The 19,542-nt window shown below is 43.6% G+C and overlaps 1 protein-coding gene and 1 long non-coding RNA gene across 2 annotated transcripts in view; one reads left to right on the top strand and one right to left on the bottom strand.

Annotated features, from left to right (window-relative positions):
- Positions 1–17,464, bottom strand: part of Whamm (WASP homolog associated with actin, golgi membranes and microtubules) — a 27,398-nt gene extending 9,934 nt beyond the window's left edge. Inside the window, exons 1-5 of the mRNA XM_038313816.2 lie at positions 16,829–17,464; positions 14,042–14,215; positions 11,727–11,877; positions 1,882–2,051; positions 735–900 (exon numbers count right to left, since the gene is read on the bottom strand). Coding sequence (XP_038169744.1) covers positions 735–900; positions 1,882–2,051; positions 11,727–11,877; positions 14,042–14,215; positions 16,829–17,443 — 1,276 coding nt within the window. The 5' untranslated portion in view covers positions 17,444–17,464. The remainder of the gene's footprint in view (positions 1–734; positions 901–1,881; positions 2,052–11,726; positions 11,878–14,041; positions 14,216–16,828) is intronic.
- On the top strand, positions 17,258–19,542 carry LOC119802725. Its single transcript, XR_005283500.1, has 3 exons — positions 17,258–17,867; positions 18,404–18,665; positions 18,752–19,542. It is a non-coding gene; the product is annotated as an uncharacterized LOC119802725 (long non-coding RNA).

The raw sequence follows: 19,542 nt of genomic DNA, 5'->3' as shown, positions 1-19,542 counted from the left end.
GCCATCTTCTCTCCCAAGTGTCTGGGGGTGCAAAGAGCACAGCATGGACACGGAAGGCACACCCTCATCTGCTGGTGGGCGCCCTCTGTGCAGTCTCTCTAGGGGCTATTATGAAACTCAGGAGAAACAATAGAGGGAAGAGGAAGATGTATTTCAAATTTCTACCCTAGTGCAATTTTGGTAGCTACATGTTAAAATGTTACTAAGTATTGCCCTTAACCTAACCATTCTATTTTTAGATATTTATCTCATAAATTATCAGGAATCTGTGGACAGGATGTGTACAAAAAAGATTTTCTGCTGCACCCAATGCTCAAGACAGGGAGAGACCAGAAATCAGAGTATGCCTGGAAAATAGACACTGTGTGGCCATTAAAATTCAGAGAGTTCTCAAAATTATTATACTTAAATGAGTTTATTGTATATTAGGTAAAAATGAGGTAACTTGGTAGAGTATATAGTTTTGGTTTTAAAAACTAATAGTCATTTTTATATATGTAGCACATTTAAAACACTAAGTTATTACCAAGTTTCTTTCACTAAGATCCCTACCCGATAGCATGAGGTTCTCTCTCTTATGTTTGAATATACTGTCAAACAATAAACATCCTAAAGGGAAACTAAAAACAGTCAGTAGCTGTAGCGGGTCATTCATAAGATGAAATTGATAATTGGTCTACATATCCTCGAACATGTGACTCGACATTTCATTCTGACGTAAACATGAATGTTACCTTTTATAAGTCTCTTAACAGAGTCCAACCGTGTGACAAGGATCGTCTCCTCACTTCTCAGGATCTCAAGTTTAACCTCATACAGTTCCAACTGAATCTCATAATACTGTATTTCCAGCTCATCTACAGCATCTATGGTCTTTCCCTGGTCTGGAAGTTCCTCCACCTGGTTTGTGTGCAGAGAGGAATAGATGATTAGCATAGTAAGTAAGCATGCTGGCTGTGTTCTGCTCTTCCAGGTGTTAACTGTAAGAAAGGAGTCAGGACAAAGCATTCGCATCTCAAGAGACAAACCTGAACTCATTCAGTGTTCTCTACATACACGCCACCTTAAAACAAGGCAACACATTTGCAGTCTAGAAACATAATGGCAATGAGACCGTGTCAGGGATGGAAGGTGTCACACCAAATTTAAATGTTAGCACTCTTAAGCACCAGTGTGGCAATATTGAGGAGGCTTTTGGAGGTAATAGGTTTGATGAGGTTGAGGGGTGGGACCCTGTGGTGGGAAGGCTCTTAGTGGTGTTCTTCTCCATGGACAGGAGAGGCTGTGGCACACAGCAAGGATGGCCACAGCCAGGAAGAGACCCCTCGCCAGACACTGAATCTGAAGGCACCTCAATCTTCGGTGTCTATCCCAGAGCTGTGAGGAATAATTAAATATCTTTGTAGTCAGCCCAACTATGGCATCTTCTTACAAGCAGCCCGATCTAAGGCAGCTACTGACAAGATTCTGCTCTGAAGTCCCAAGACTATGGAAATTCTTACCTGACTACGAGCCTATGCAGAGCCACTTAGATTAAGACATAGTGGAGCCCTTGCTTAGCTATGCTGGGCTGGGGCTCAGTGGTGGGATACATGCTTAGCACCTACATGCAAGATGTTGGTTCCAGGACACTGTCACACTGTTCACAAGCACAGACATGCAGATAGACACACGTGTGTGTGTACAGGAGTATATACTGAACATACTGCTGGACTGGTTTTTAAAGTAAATCTCCCACTTCAATCCTAAACTCAGTGTTACAAGCAAAACCTGGGCTATATTCAGAAACATCTTGAGAACACTTCTACTGGAAGCCTATACTGGAAAACACAAAGGGAGCTCATTACCAACGCCTAAGAGGAGAGGTTGTGTTTGTCTTACCTTCCTCTGGATCTCAGCTCGCCTGTGATGGAGACACAGCTCTTTGGCTCGCATGAGCTGCAGCGTCTCCCGCGCTAACATGAGCTGGAGATTTTCTAGTCTGGGCATGGCTGTGGCCCAGGCAGCCTGGCCAAACCTCTTCCGATCCTGCTCCATTTGTTTCTGCATTCCTGAGTTTGTGATTAATAAAACAGAAGTGCAACTCATTAATGAATCCTGGGTTGTTTCTTTGTTGCCTCTTCTTCAAACTAAAACATCCTTTCAACCCTTTTTACAATTTTATTAGCACAGAAGCACCGCTTGGTCACTGATAGGAACTTTAGGTATTCAACTGAAAAGCAGGCCCATAACAGCTCATGATCCACCTCACGAGCCACCTGCTTTTATAGCTTGGTCCAGACCACTTCTGTGACAGGTGGTGTGGACAGTCTGATCAACATTAAGCTCATGACTTGGCTTTCAACTGAATTTCAAATTCTAGTAAACAGGTGTGCTGGTTAGTTTCCGTCAACTTGATGCAAGCTAGAGTCACCTGGGAAGAAGATCATTTGAGCAGTTGCCTCCATCAGGCTGCCCTACAGACAAGTCTGTAAGGCACTTTCTTAACTGTTGATAAACAATCAAGGGCAAGGAGGGCCTAGCCCACTGTGGGTGATCCCCTCTCCGCCCGCCGTACGTGGTACCCAGTTGTATAAGAAAGCAAACTGTTAACTTCAGCCAGGGAAACAGCCCCCAGCTCCAGCAGGCGCTCCCTGAGAATCCATGGCCACTGTGGCCAGGGAAGCAGGTAGGCTAACTGAAGATCTTCACCCACCCCTCTTTGTAGGCAGAGACTGCTCTTTCATTTCCAGGCTGCCCAGACCCAAATAATCACACAGAAACTATATTAATTACAACACTGTTTGTAATTACAACACTGTTTGGCCAATAGTTCAGGCAATTTCCTAGCTAGCCTTTGTAGCTTAAATTAACCCATTTCTATTATTCTGTGTATCGCCACAAGGCTATGGCCTACCAGTAAAGGTTCTGGGCATCTTTCTCCTTTGGCAGCTATTGGCATCTCTGACTCTGCCTACTTTTTCTCTATCTCTCTTCCAGCCTGGCTATATTCTGCCCTGCCATAGGCTGAAGCAGCTTCTTTATTAACCAATGGCAGTAAAATACATGCACAGCATACAGAGGGGAATCCCACATCACCTCTTCCAGGGCTACGGTCTCATACCTAGCTCTGCAGACCACCTGCTGAGCCTCTCTTTCCCGGCTGCCCTCTTCTCCAGAAATCACACAGGTCTTCCCCTCCAAGCTCCGCAAATCATTCCTTATCCCAGTCCCCAACTGTAACAGGCACTCCCTAGGAGCCCACAGGCCATTCCAGCCAGGGAAGCAGGGAGCTAACTGCATATCTTCACCTCTTCCTCAGCTCCTCTAAGTCTCTTCCCCAGGTTTCATCCCCACTCTGCAGATCACCTACTGTGGCCTCTCCTCACTCTCTGCTCCCATTCCCAGGGATTAAGCAAATCCTGGTGGAACACTAGACTTTCCTCCCTCTGGGGGGCCCCCTCCATCCCCCTCCTAGCCCATTCCTATTACTGTCAGCTCCCACTACCTAGAAACACCTGGAACTCCCAGTGGCCACATCTGTCTCGATCCTAGACGAATTTCCTAACAGGCAACACACAATACCCACACTCTTCAAAAACCAGAGAGGGCAACAGAAACCAAGGAAGGAAACCCTCACCCAACAAAGACCAGCATCAGCTCCTAGAACTACGATCTTCCCAAACCCAGACGCGTAGATGCCAGCATAGAACACAGTAACAGCCAGGACAGTGTCTCCACTAGAGCCCAGAACCTACCACAGCAGGTCCTTAGTATTCAACATAGCCAAAACACAAGAAAAAAGACCTTAAAATAACCTTTATGAATATGATAGAGGTCCTTAAAGAGGAAATGAATAAATTTCTTAAAGAAATCTATGAAAGAGGCCGAGACAGCGAACTCCACAGGAGCAGAGCAGATCCAAACCAGGGACATTTACAGAAACAGAACTGAGCCAGCAACCCAGGCTGGAGCTGGCCTGACACAGTGAATTCCACAGGAACAGGAGTAGATCCAGACCAGGGACATCTACGGAAATTGGACTGAGCCAGCAAACTCCACAGGAGCAGAGCAAACCCTGGGAGCACCAAGTGACCTCCAGAAACACAGATTGACCAACGGGGTGACTGGAACCATGGCACTGACTGCACCACGAGGAACAACCATCTGAGCCTTGGCTTCACTGGCACCTGGAAGATTGAGCACCAGAGTCACAGACAGCCCCAACCACACCAGTCAGAGGAAAAGATGAGTAAACAAGGTAAGAACACATGCAACACCACAAAGAACAACATGATACCAGTAAAATCTAGTGACCTTACAACAGCAAGACTTGAACAACCAAATATAGATGAAGCAGAAGAAAATGACCTAAAAAAATAACTTTAGGGGAATGTTTGAAGCTCTTAAAGAGGAAATAAAAAATTCCCTCAAAGAAATGGAGGAAAAGACAAACAAAAAATTAGAAGCTATCAACAAATCCCTTAAAGAAAACCAAGAAAAAGCAATCAAACATATGAAAGAAACTATTCAAGACTTGAAAGCTAAAATAGAAAAAAAGAAAAAAAACTGAAATAGAAACAATAAAGAAAACACAAGCCGAGGGAATTGTAGAAACCGAAATAATGAAAAAATAATCAGGAACCACAAATGCAAGCATAAACAGCAGAATACAAGAGATGGAAGATAGAGTCTCAAATGCTGAAGATACAATAGAGGAAATAGACTCACTGGTCAAAGAAAACATTAAATCTAACAAAAGTTTAACACAAAATATCCAGGAGATATTTTGAAATATTTTGAAAAGACTAAACCTAAGAATAATAGGTATAGAAGGAGAAAAAGTTCAACTGAAAAGCACAGAAAGTATATTTAACAAAATCATAGAAAACTTTCCCAACCTAAAGATATGCCTATGAAGATGCAAGAAGCCTACAGAACACCAAATAAACTGGATCAAAAAAAAAAAAAGGTCCCCTCACCACATAACAATCAAAACACTAAACATCCAGAATAAAGAAAGAATATTAAGAACTGCAAAGGAAAAAGGCCAAGTAACATATAAAGGCAGACCTATCAGAATTACACCTGACTTCTCACTGGAGACAATGAAAGCCAAAAAAGGTCCTGGTCAAGAGTTATGCAGACATTAAGAGATCAGAGATGCCAGCCCAGACTACTACACCCAGCAAAACTTTCAATCACCACAGAAGGACAAAGCAAGATATTCCATGACAAAACCAGATTTAGCCAATACCTAGCTGCAAACCCAGCCCTACACAATATACTAGGAAGAAAACTCCAACCCAAGGAAGTTAGCTACATAAAAACAAACAAACAAAAACAAACAAACAAAAAACCCACTGACAATTGATCTCACAGCAGCAAAATCCCAAAGGGAAAAACACACAAAATGGCAATCACCACCAACAAAAACTGAATTGACAGGAGATAGCAATCACTAGTCATTGATATCTCTTAATATAAGTGGACTCGACTCACCTATAAAAAAACACTGACTAACAGATACAAAAACAGAATCTGTCCTGCTGCATACAAGAAACACATCTCAACCTCAAAGACAGACACCGCCTCAGAGTAAAGGATTGGGAAAAGGTTTTCCAATCAAATGAACCTAATAAACAAGCTGGTATAGCTATCCTAATATCTAACAAAATAGACTTCAAACTAAAATCAATCAAAAGAGACAAAGAAGGACATTTCATATTTGTCACAGGAAAAATCCATCAAGAGGAAATATCAATATTGCACATCTATGCCCCGAATACAAAGGCACCCTCATATGCAAAAGAAACACTTCTAAAGCTTAAATCATACATTAAATCCCACACACTAATAGTGGAAAACTTCAATACTCCACGCTCACCACTGAACAGGCCAGACAAAAAATTAACAGAGAAATAAGGGAACTAACAGATGTTATGACTCAAATGGACTCAACAGACATCTATAGAACATTCTACCCAAACATAAAAGAATATACCTTCTTCTCAGCACCTCATGGAACCTTCTCAAAACTTGACCACTCAGTAACAAAACAAACCTCAACAAATACAAAAAAATTGGAATAACCACATATATCTTATCAGATCACCATGGCTTAAAACTAGAATTCAACAGCAATACTAATTCCAAAAAGTCCACAAACACATGGAAATTAAACAATGCTCACCTGAATCAATGGGTCAAGGAACAAATAAAGGGAGAAATTAAAGACTTCCTAAAATTCAATGAAAATGACCACACAACATACCCAAATTTATGGGACACAGTGAAAGCAGTGTTAAGAGGCAAGTTCATAGGACTAAATGCCTACATAAAGAAGCTGGAAAAATCCCACACTAGTGAATTAACAGAACATTTGAAAACTTTAGAACAAAAAGAAGCAAACTCACCCAAGAGAACTAGATGGCAGGAAATAATCAAATTGAGAGCTGAAATCAACAAAATAGAAACAAAGAAAACAATAAAAAAAAGAGTCAGAGTTGGTTCTTTGAGAAAAACAAAAATTGACAAACCTTTATCCAAACTAACCAAAAGGCAGAGAGAGAATATCCAGAGATTAACAAAATCAGAAATGAAAAGGGGGTCATAACAACAGACACTGAGGAAACACAGAGAATCATCAGGTCATATTTTGAAAACCTGTACTCCACAAAATTGGAAAACTTAAAAGAAATGGACGACTTTCTGGATAAATATCACCTACCAAAATTAAATCAAGACCAGATAAGCAAATTAAATAGACCTATAACTGCTGAAGAAATAGAAACAGTCATCAAAAGTCTCCCAACCAAAAAAGCCCAGGACCTGATGGTTTCAACTCAGAATTCTACAAGACTATCAAAAAAGAATACCAGTACTCCTCAAATTGTTCCACACAATAGAAACAGAGGGAACATTGCCAAACTTTTTTTATGAGGCTACAATTACCCTGATACCCAAACCATACAAAGACATTCTAAGAAAGAATTACAGACCAATCTCACTCATGAACATTGATGTACAAATAATCAATAAAATACTGGCAAACTGAATCCAAGAACACATCAGAAAAATCATCCACTACGATCAAGTCGGCTTCATTCCAGAGATGCAGGGCTGGCTGACAGATGAAAATCTGTCAACGTGGTCCACCATGTAAGCAAACTGAAAGATAAAAGCCAGCAGCCAGCGTCAGACTAAATGGAGAGAAACTCCCAGCCATCCCACTGAAACCACAAACAAGACAAGGTTGTCCTCTCTCTCCATAGCTATTCAATAGAGTTCTAGCTAGAGCACTAAGACAACAAAAAGAGATCAAGGGGATACAAATCGGAAAAGAAAAAGTCAAAGTCTCACTATATGCTGATGATATGATAGTTTACACAAGCAACCCCAAAATTCTACCAAGAAACTCCTACAACTCATAAACACATTCAGTAATATAGCAGGATACAAGATTAACTCAAAAAAAAAAAAAATCAGTAGCCCTCCTTTACACAGATGATAAATGGACTGAGAAAGAAATCAGAGAAACATCATCCTTCACAATAGCCACAAATAGCATAAAATATCTCAGAGTAACTCTAACCAAACAAGTGGAAGACTTGTAAGACAAGAACTTTAAATCTTTAAAGAAAGAAATTGAAGATTACACCAGAAAGTGGAAAGATCTCCCATGCTCTTGGGTAGGTAGAATTAACATAGTAAAAATGGCAATCTTAACAAAAGCAATCTACAGATTCAATGCAATGCCCATCAAAATCCCAGCAAAACTCTTCACAGGCCTCGAAAGAACAATACTCAACTTCATGTGGAAAAGTAAAAAACATAAACCAGATACACTGAACCTGATAGACTAGAAAGTAGAAAACAGTCTTAAATGCATTAGCTCAGGAAGACTTTCTGAACAGAACACCATTAGCACAGGCACTATGGTCAACAATCAATAAATGTGATCTCATGAAACTGAAAAGTTTCTGTAAGGCAAAGGACACCATCATTCAGACGAAACATCAATCTACAGAATGGGAAAAGATTTTCACATCTGATGGAGGACAAATTCCAAACTTTATATAAAGAACTCAAAAAAATTCAAATATCAAGAAAATAAATAACCCAATTTAAAAAATGGGCACAGATCACAGAGAGAATTCTCAGTAGAGAAAATTCAAATGGCCGAGAAACACTTAAAGAAATGTTCAACATCCTTAGGCATCAGGGAAATGCAAATCAAAACTACTCTGAGATTCCATCTTACACCTGAGGATACTGACGAGCATGTACAGTAAGGGGAACACTCATCCATTGCCGATGGAGTGCAAACCTGTGCAGTCACTATGGAAATCAGTGGGACGGTTCTTCAGGAAGATGGAAATCCATCTATCTTAAGATTCAGCCATACCACTTTGGGGCATATACGCAAAGGAGGCTTCATCCTACCACACAGACACTTGTTCAACCATGTTCATTGTTCCTCTATTCATAATAGCCAGAAACCGGAAATAACTTAGATGTCCCTCAAACAGAAGAATGGGTGAAGAGACTATGGTACATTTACACATCGGAATATTTCTCAGCTATTAAAAAATGGCATTATGAAATTTGTAGGCAAATGGACAGAAATCATACTGAGTGAGCTCAGATCCAGAAAAACAAATACAGTATGTTTTCACTTATATGTGGACTTTAGTTGTTAAGTCAATGATAACCCAGCTACAATCTGAAGAACCAGAGGTTAGTTATAAAGGAGGGACTAGGGGAGACAAACATATCTCATTAGAAAAGGAAATAGAATAGTTAGTTATGGATGAGACGCTGGAATGGGAGGATCAAGAAGGGACAAAGAAGGAATAGGGAAGGAAATGGGGGAGAGAGATAAAATTAAGAGGCCATCTGAGCAGTAGTGTGGGATCCTACTACAGTAGATGCCTCCTAAAATATTTACACATATAAAGGTGACCTAAATAAAGTCGCCAAATAATGAGGAGACAGCCCCAACCGGCCATCTCTAGTTATTAAATAAATTTTCCAATACTGGGATTGGGCTACATCTAATTAAATTTTTGGCCAAAGGGGTCCAGAGAGAATCCTCAAACATCCAGGCTGTTGCAAAGACTATAGGTTGCTCTCCACAAACTGATGGTATGGTAGTTAAAATAAAAAATAGTCCATATAGGTCCAAAGCCTGTGGCACTATTAGGAGGTGTGGCTTTGAGGTCTCAGACACTCAAGCCAGTCCTAGTGTGGCATGTCTATTCCTGCTGCCTACAGATCCAGATGTAGAACTCTCAGCTCCTTCTCCTGTACCACGTCTACCTGCATGCCTATAATGCTTTCTATCATGATGATAATGGAATAAATCTCTGAACTGTAAGCCAGCCCCAATTAAATGTTTTACTTTATAAGATTTGTCATGGTCATGGTGTCTCTTCACGGCAATAAAACCTTAACTAAGGCAGATGGCAAGGCCCCATTACTGAAGACAACACCTATACAACTCATCGAACATGGAGAAGTCCAACTGGTGCCTACACAGAGACTTCACTCCTATTTTCTAGTGTCTTAAACACAGGAGGGTGCGCTGCATGCTACAATAAGTGCTTCAGAATTATCCTTCTGCACACTGAACATCTGTCACTCCAAATGGTTTCATAAAAAGTTGAATGGCCAATAACTAGGCAGGATTTTGGGGGCAGAGAGGATGCTGGGAAGAAGGGTAAAGGCAGGGAGTTGCCAGCTAGATGCAGCAGAGGTAGGAGATGAACATCCTGGCGGAGGGTAGATAAGAAATATGGGTTAAGTGGTAAGAGTTAGTAACAAGCCTAAACTATCAGCCAAGCATTTATAATTAATAAGTCTCTGTGTGGTTATTTGGGAGCTGGCTGACAGGACAGAAAGTCCACCTATATATAAGAAAGACATAAACACCAACCCAGCCACAAACCTTTGATCTACAATGGTAGATCCTGACTGCAAGATATGCTAGGGTAATGATAGCACACTTGTGGGAGCAACCAACCAGTATTTGATTTGACTTAAGGCCCACAGTAGAACTCATACCCAACATTGCTTGGGTGACCAAACCTAAGACTAGATAGCCCAAGGTCCTAGGACAAAACCAAATACTACTGTTCTTAAAAAAAAAAATGTAGCCAGGCATGGAGGTGCACATCTTTAATCCCAGCACTTGGGAGGCAGACAGGTGGACCTGGACTATGGAATGAGTTCTAAGACAGCCAGAGCTACACAGAGAACTTTGACTTGAAAAAAAAAGGTAATAAAATTACTTCTAAGGACATTCTGCTATACTCAGATCAGTTTCTTGTTCAGTCATCATTAGAGAAGCAGATAGAAAAAATACAGAGACCCAGAGTCAGACATGACATGCAGAGTGAGAGACTTTGGAATGTTTAGCCCTAAAAGGGATGTCGCCATCAAACCCCTCCCCTCAGGACTCAGGGAACCCCGTGGAGGACACAGAACGGGCCGTCTAGATCAACACCACCGATGCACAGACGAACTCAGAGACTGGAGCAGCATGCACAGGGCCTGCGCAGGTCCGCACCAAGTCCTTTGCAGATACATATGATTTCCATTTTAGCATTCTTTGGAATTCATGAGTGTGTGAACAAGTGGGTCTCTACTTCTTATGCCTTCTCTTAGGCTTTTACTTCTGTTTGTTGTTTTGTTTAATTCTGATGTATGAGTTTTTGTTTTGTCTTATTATATTTTATTACTAACCCTTAGAAGCCTGTTTGTTTTATAAAGAGAGACACAAAGGGGTGGATCCAAAAAGGAGGTGAGAAGAGGAGAAACTGAGAGGAGTACAGGAAGAGGAAACTAATCAGGATATATTGTGTTAGAAGAAAATCTATTTTCAATAAAAGATACAAAAAAGGGAAGGAAGGGAGGAAGGAAGGATTCAAGCTAGCATTCCTCCCTGGTCTCAGCTTCAGTTCCTGCCTCTAGGTTCTTGCCTTAGCTTCCCTTGGTGAAAAACTGTTACCTGGACATTTAAGATGAAAGAAACCCTTTCCTCCCCAAATTGCTTTTGGTTATGGTGTTTATCACAGCAACAGAAAGTAAACTAAGACAACTGGACTTCTACCATTCGTTTTAAAAGATATTAAAGGTCACAATTTTATATATAAAAACATCATAAATGATATATATACATGTATGTATATGTGTGTGTGTGCGTATGTATGTATGTACGATGCCTTAACAAGAAGACTGACAGACATGAGGTTTCCTATTTGGGTCTATTGTGACCCCTGCCTAGTTGGCCAACATTCTTGCTCATAAAAAGCTCCCCACGCTCTCTGGGACCCAGCCCATGGTCATGCTTTAAGTTCTCCTTCTCCTGTTTGCCAAGTTTTCTTAAGCACAGAGCCCTTGTAAATGCCCAACTCCTCTCCACTCCCATGTACTATCAGGTATGGGGCAAGCGTACCTCACAGAGGCCTGTCATGAGCACTCCAATCAGACCCAATGCTTTCGCAGGATCTCAGAGCCCTGCTTTTCTTCTTCAGTGTTGTTTGCTGCCCCTGTCATTTACCATGTGCTGAATGAACGTATCACAGACTTCTCTCCGCTCACCAGGCTGGAAAGTGGTCATGCTTATCCTTCTGCTGAATTCCCAGTGCCCAGCAAATGTGGTTCCTGATACTGATGATGCGTGCCAATGTTTGCCGAGTAAAATAAACGTCACATATATCTTAGTACAGTAGTTTTAGTATTACCTGTTAATGCTGCTACTGTTTCCTTAAAATAATTCACAGTGACATCTTGAATAGAAACCACTGCTTCTTCAGCCCGTCTGGTCCATTCGTTGGCTTCCTTCTCCAGGGAAAGCACCCTTTTAGGACCCAGGTCATCCTCATTCAGGGATTTCTACAAAACAGTGATGTACTGCCATTAGGAAATTTAAAGCGGCTGTGTAGACTACCGCAACCACTCAGCTCACTACTGTCGGCTGCTGAGCAGGTGGGCTCGGTGCTGGCTCCACTGACACAAAGCTGTCCTCTGGGGACGGAGGGAAAACCCTGACTGTGCGTTACTAGGACTTTTCAGGGTACACAGGGTGCGGATGAGATGTCTGTTGTTTGGTACTCAGAACTCATGTTGCTTTTGCTGTAGTTCCTTTTAGAAACCTTAAATACTTAGTACTTAATGCAATACGGTCACCTGAAAGATACTGACATCTATGTATTCAGAGCAGTGCCATTTGCACCTATGGGCTGAATGTTTGTGAGCCCTGAAGTTCATATATTGAAGCCTAAATCTCCAATGTGAGGGTAATAAGCCATGAGGATACAGCTCTCATGATTAGGATTGATGCCCTTATGAAAAGAGGTATAATATCTCTCTGCTCTTTACAAGACAGCTGAACACTAGCAAGCAAGTACCCATCACCAGGTGTGCCAGCACCTGACCTTAGACTTCCCAGCCACCAAAACTCAAGGACAAAGTCCTGTTGTTTAGAAGCTGCCTGCTTTGCTGTGCACTGTTCTGACAGCCTGAACTAGGGGCTCCTGTGCATCCAGCATCCAGCATCCAGCTTCCAGCTTCCTTCCACAAAGCTTAAGTCAGTGATGCTGGTATGGGTTAGTGTTACAGAAATGCAAGTCAATGCTTTAAGATACCACTCCCACCTACTAGGATAAAAAGACAAATAGAACAAGTGTTGAAGGCAGGCATGGTGACACATTGTAATCCCAGCATTTGGAAAGCTGAGGCAGGAGAACTGTTATAAATCAAGGCTGATATGGGCTATATAGCAATATCTGATCTCAAAAAGAAACAAAATATACCAGGTGCCCACACTTAGGTGCACTAAGATGGTGCACTTGATTTGGGAAACAGTCTGGAAGCCTTCAAAAGGTTAAACTTAAAAAAAAAAAAAAAAACAAGATTAACATTATCATGTGACCATTAGGTCCACTTCCCAGTACATACACAAGAGAAACCAAAGCATGTAAGTCAAGTATGACTTGTGCCTATAACCCCACACTCAAGAGGCTGAGGTAGGAATTCTGCTGTGAATTCAGATCATCCTAAGCTACATAGTGTGTGTCAGGTCAGCCTGAGCTATACTTGATATCCTGACTCAAAAGGGGAGGAGGCAGGGGAGGCAGACAGGCATACATACACATACACTGATGGCAGCATTATCATAATATCTAAAAGTGTAAATGACCCAAGTGTCCAACGAGGGAGACTGGGTAAGCAAGACGCAGTATGTTCTTTTTTTTTTTTTTTTTTGGTTTTTCGAGACAGTTTCTCTTTGGCTTTGGAGCCTGTCCTGGAACTAGCCCTTGTAGACCATGCTGGCCTTGAACTCACAGAGATCCATCTGCCTCTGCCTCCCGAGTGCTGGGATTAAAGGCGTGTGCCACCGCCCGGCTGCAGTATGTTCTTATAATGACAGTTATCTGCCAATAAAAAGAAATGACATCCTGATGGCTATGTGGACCTCTTAAAATATGCTAAGTGAAAAAACAGTCACAAACCCACATCCGTTGTATAGTTCCACAGACATGACTTTTTTTTTTGAGACAGGGTTTCTCTGTGTATCTTTCTTTGGCTATCTTGGAACTCACTCTGTAGACCAGGTTGGTCTCAAACTCACTGAGGGCTGGGATTAAGGGTATGCTACACCACACCCGACCTTATGTGACATTTCTGTGGACTGGGGAGATAGTTCACAGGGAAAAGTCCTTGCCTTGCCCGAGTTTGGATTCTAGAACCTACCTAAAGTAGATTCCAGAATCCATCTAAATCCAGACGCAATAATGTGTTCACAATATGTTTTGCCAGATTAGGCAGTGGAGACAGAAGATCTCCAGCAGCTCATGGGTCAACTAGCCTTCACCTCACACACAAACAAGCACATACACACAGATAAAAAATAAAAATAATAAAATTATACGTGTGTGTGTGTGCGTGTGTATCATCTAAACATAAAGAAGAACTCAAGTGAAGACACTGACTGAACCTTGGATGTGACTGGAAGGATAATACACGATAGGTAGAGACCAAGTATCAGGGAACATACCAAAATATCAAGCTTACATGAGGTCGCAACTTCCCGCATATCTCTAAATGGCTGCAGTAAATACTGGAAGAACATGGTTGCCATAGTAACTAATTCCTGATATGCTTCATCTTCCTCTTGATAAACTTTCATTAACTCTACCATGGTGTTGGCTTTTCCGTGATCTTGAAGAACCTAAAAGGCAAAAGTGTAAACAACGCTGGGCATTTAAAATCATACAAAAAACAAATAATAGAAACTCAATAGTCTCAATTTTAAACATTAATTAAACATGAAAATGTTCTCCAAGAAGCCCAGCAACACAAGCGTGGGTAAGTATGATGGCTTGTTCATGCAATACTACCACTATGTTCACATTCATCCAACACTGTTTTCTTAGGGCTGTTTAATAATATGAGAACTTAGTATAATGGCTCAAGCCTACAATCCCAACACTTGGGAGGCTGAAGCAAGAATTTTACTGCGTTTGAGGCCAGCCTGGCTGGGCTAAATCGCTATTTCCAGGTCAGCCTGAGCTACAAAGCAAGGCCCAGTCTCAAAGAAAACACATGAGCAAAAAGACTGTATACAGTTCTGTGGGCTCCAACCCCAGGTGGAAGCTCCAGATGGACAGGTGATTTATGCCCATGAGCAGCTCAACAGTATGAGCTAGGTTAGAACTGTAATAGCTGGGAAGGAACTTGAACTTGGGGGAAATACAACTTTCCAGTACACAAATGTTAAGAGATTAAGTGGAGGGGGGATTAGAATTGAAGAAATGACATGTCAAGAATCAATTCTGAGCTGAGTCTGGTGGAATGGGCCTATAATTCAGCTACTTGGAATATCAAGCAGTGAGTGGCTCACGCCTTAATTACAACCACTTTGGGAGCTGAAACTGGTTCATCCTGGAGCTGAAAGCTTCTAAAAAGCATGGGACATCAGAAGAGTAGAATAAAGCCCACAAGGCTGGAGTGCAGGGTGGCAGGAGGGGTGAGCATGAGACTAAGCCTGCCTGAGCTACCAAGAGTTCAAGGCCACCCTGGACAACTTAGCTTCTGCCAAGGAGGTACCTCGGTGGCAGAGGGTTTGCCTCGCATGCCGAGACCCAATCTCCAGCACTGACTGATATAAAACAATCAGTTAAGGTTCCAAACCTGGCTTGTCTAAAAAACCTCCCGCAGTTTCCTCATATTATAAAGTGAGATCATCACGGGAAGTAGGTGTGTGAGCCACACAGAATACAGTGATCCCAGCTGAGCTAGGTGGGGTGGCAAAAGCCTATAATCCCAGCACTTCAGAGGCTGAAGCAGGAGGGTCACTGCAGTCTGAGGGCAGCCTGGGCTACACAGTGAGTTCTGGAACAGCCTGGACTAATATGTGAGACCCTGTTACAAAACAAAGACCCCCACTAACAGAATCCTTTTATAAAGCCGGTTTAGCTTTAAAGGGTCCTTCTATATTTATCTTAAGATAATGTACAACAACCAAGATTTTGCTATGTGACTAAATTCTTCTCACACCTCCCGTTCCTCAAAACACAGCAAAATCATTGCTTACTAATGGCTGTCATAATTAGCTTCGGTTCTCAACCTGACATACCTGGGGAAAGGGACCCTCAAGGGAACAGTTGCCTCCAGCAGAATGGCTGTGGGTACACCTGTGGGGCATTTTTACTAATTGCTAAATTGATAGAAAAGGACCTAGGGCTGGGCAGGTGGCCCTGGACTCAGAAAGGCAGCTGAGCAAGCCCGCGAAAACAAGCCAGTAGCCAGCCTTCCCCTGAGGATGAACTGCAGCCTATAAACCAAATAACCCCTGTCTGCCCCCAGCTGCGTCTGCCCAAGGTGTTTTTTCACAGCGGCAGAGAACAAATCCAGAAGGAGAAACCGGAAATGTCCAGGGGGGCCCCCGTGCACAGAAATGAAGCTGTGACTCTGGGCTCCTTCGGGAAAAAATTGCTGGATAAAACATACACGCTCCTTAAATCTTTCAGAGAACTTCTCAATGCCTCCCTTCCTTTAGAGTCTAAGTTTACCATACAAAAAAAAAAAAAAAAAATGAATTGGTGTGTCTCAGACTACCTCCTTCTGGGCCAAAAGAGCCCTTCTACGGTTGTCTTTCCAAACTGACGAATGAAGCCTCACTTGCAAGGGCTTTCCATTTGATAGTTATTGTTTAATGAGTAACAATAAAACTATTTTTTAAAAGCCATTCATCCTCTAAGACACTTTTGAGCCATCTCTCACCTTCTCCAGAGGATCTGGAATTGGCATTTAGCTTATGTTTTTATTTCCTACAGGAATGCGTTGTTTTCGGTTTTGCTTTCAGTATCTCTGGGTTTTCCCATTACAACATCCTGCTCCGCTAAGATCAGGGAAAAGGTGAAGGGCTGAGCCTGGCTCAGATCTGCAAGTAAACTTCTTTCTAAGCCAGTAATGGTGGCGCTCGCCAGTAACCCCAGGATTTGAGAGGCTGAGGCAGAGGACTGCTGTGAGTTCAAAGTCAGCCTGGACCACCGAATGAACGAGTCCCCGTTTCAAAAAAAACAAGTGAGCCAGGCGTGGCGCGGAGTCGCACTCTGATAATTCTAGCACTTGGGAATGAGAGACAGAAAGATGAGAAACTCAGGGCACCCTGGAGTACCAAAGATCCCGCCTCAGAAAACAAACACAAAAAAACTATTCATCGGGCCTCCCCCCTCCCAGACGAGGTGCAGGTGCACTAGCGTCACCGGGTTTCGCACGGTGTCCCGGGGACCTACCCTCCGCCCTCCGCCCTCCGCCCGGGCCAAAGCCGCGCGCGTACCTGGCGCAGCCCCGCGGCCGCCCCGTCCAGCCGCGCGCGCATCGTCCTCTCCCGGAACTCGCGCAGGCTCTCGTAGTCGCCCGGGTCACCCGGGGCCGGGAAGAGCACGTCGCGCACGGTGGCGCCGCCGCAGCAGTCGGCCGCCTGGCCCAGGTAGCGCTCCAGCTGGTGGCAGAGCTCGTGCATCGCCGCGTCGTCGGGGTCCGCAGGCGCCGGCCACACGAGCGCCCACAGCCCGCGCCCCAGGCTCCAGCCCCCGCCGCCAGCCGCGTCCAGCTCGGGTGGCAGCGTCGGGAAGCAGCACTCCAGGGCCGGGCACAGCGCCGCCAGCTGCCGGTGCGCGCCCCGGAACCCGGCGGCCGACAGCAGCCCGGCCCAGCTGCACCCCCCGCCGCCGCCGCCCTCCGGCGGCCCGCGTCGCCTCTGCGCCGTGCGGTCGTGACAGGTGACGGCGAACTGGCCCTCCGCGGCGTTCCAGGCCACCAGGAAACGCAGTTGGTGTCGCTCGGGTTCCCGGAAGAGATCCTCGCGCAGCGGCACCCAGCCTTCTAGGCTGTCGGGCTGCTCGCAAGCCATGGCCGCCGCGGACCCCCAGACCCCGCCGGGCCGCGACATTTTTCGCGAGCCGCTACTGCTGTCCGCGGCGCAACTGTTCCCGCCCCCTTCTCTCTGATTGGCTGTCTGAGGGAGGACGCCTCGGGTTGGTTAAATGAGAGCCAATGAAAAGTCTTTGGGGGAAGATGGGGCCCGGGTTTCCCTTTTACCCCCTGGTTAACCTTGCACTCACTAAATTAACCAAGCTGGCCTTGAACTTTTAGGTCCGCCTGCCTGAGGCTTTGGAGTGCGTGAATTGAGGGAGTACCCCGTCGTGCTTGGCAGAGATTTTACTTTTAATCACGTGTGTGTATGGACAGGACGACGTTGCTCCTGAGTACTGGTACCAGAAGACGGCGTCAGATCCCCTAGCTCAGGATAAGTTTATGCAGCTGTGAGCCCCCTAAGGAACTGGGACTCGAACTGCTGGTGCTCTCTATAAGCAGTAAGTGCTCTTAGCCTCTGAGCCATCTCGCCAGCCAGTCTTAGTTCTCTACACTAAAATGACAATTTCCTTCAGCAGGACCCTGTTAAGGATGTGGCTTCTGCCACAAATATGCTGGTGTGATCAAACTTTCATTTGAACGCAGCAGTTATTGACTGCCTGTGGGTGTTAAGAACTGAGAGTAGCGCCTGGCGGTGGTGGCACATGCCTTTAATCCCAGCACTCGGGAGGCAGAGGCAGGTGGATTTCTGTGAGATCGAGGCCAGCCTGATTTACAAGAGCTAGTTTCAGGACAGGCTTGAAAGCTACAGAGAAACCCTGTCTCAAAAAAAAAAAAACAAAAAAAAACAAAAAAAACCTGAGTCGCAGGCACATTTATTTTTGCCAAGTTTGCAAGCCTTTACTGAGTATCTGCCGTGGTTTCCGTATATTGAGGAGATGGGCAAAGGGGAAATACCTAGATATTTCTGCTTTCCAAGAGTCCTGGCTGGCAACTTTAAATATATTTAAGCATGCTTAAATATAATCTATTCCAGTTTTATCTCGACAGCAAGGAAACTGAGACCTAGAAAGGGAGCTTATCTACAATACATCTCCACTAGGGCTAAGCAAGACCTCTTCACTACTGAAAACCTGCCTTCTGGGGTATTGGAACAAGCCTGACTAAAGTGCTTTGGATAAAAATCATTTCTTCACATGGGCCTACAAGGCCCCTAAAGATGCCTTGTCTTAAACCTGTCACCTTAGAATCCAAGAACAACAGACAGACCCATAGACACCTTTATTATATAAGCAACAGTAAGTCTTATTATTTTTGATCATTTTTTAAATATTTATTTATTTTTATTATGTATACAATATTCTGTTTGTGTGTATGTTTGCAGGCCAGAAGAGGGCACCAGACCTCATTACAGATGGTTGGGAGCCACTATGTGGTTACTGGGAATTGAACTCAGGACCTTTGGAAGAGCAGGCAATGCTCTTAACCACTGAGCCATCTCTCCAGCCCCAGTTTTATTATTTTTGCTGAGGAAGCTTCACCACCCTTCACAAGTAATTTACTCCACTTGATAACACAATCTGTTGGGAAGGACCTGGAGATAAGAGTTAACCTGGCCGCCACACCTTGATCAAGACTGCTGCCTGATTACACGCTTTTTTTTCCCAAGGGGAGGGGTCCTTGTCCATCTGAACTCTATACAGAGCCTTGATGCTGGATGCCAAGTTTTGACCTTCCTTCAGATTCACCACCTCCTTATTTTCGCCACATCATCAGCAGAAGCCTTCATAATCATAGGAGCCAATTCCTCAAAATGAATTTCTCAATTATATAAACATCCTGTAGGTTTGTTTCCTCTAAAGAACCTAGATGTTAATACAGTGTGTGTGTGTGTGTGTGTGTGTGTGTGTGTGTGTGTGTGTGTGCCTGGAATGGAATGATATTTTACATTTTTCCATTTAATATGTACTTAAATATACCACGGGCACATCCACATTAAAGAAATGCAGGCATGAAGCTAAGGGTGTGACCTGGTGGTAAAGATGTGCTTAACATGGACCCTGGGTCCCCAAACAGAAGGCACCTATGTCATTGTTTAATACCTGCAAATATTGAGTTGGCTGTATCACAATTACCTAATGAATCATATATTGATTAAAAATAGATTAATTTCCA

The sequence above is a fragment of the Arvicola amphibius genome, chromosome 12 (genome assembly GCF_903992535.2).
Source record: "Arvicola amphibius chromosome 12, mArvAmp1.2, whole genome shotgun sequence".
In the NCBI taxonomy this organism is placed as follows: Eukaryota; Metazoa; Chordata; class Mammalia; order Rodentia; family Cricetidae; genus Arvicola; species Arvicola amphibius.
This window is presented reverse-complemented; position numbering and strand designations above follow the sequence as displayed.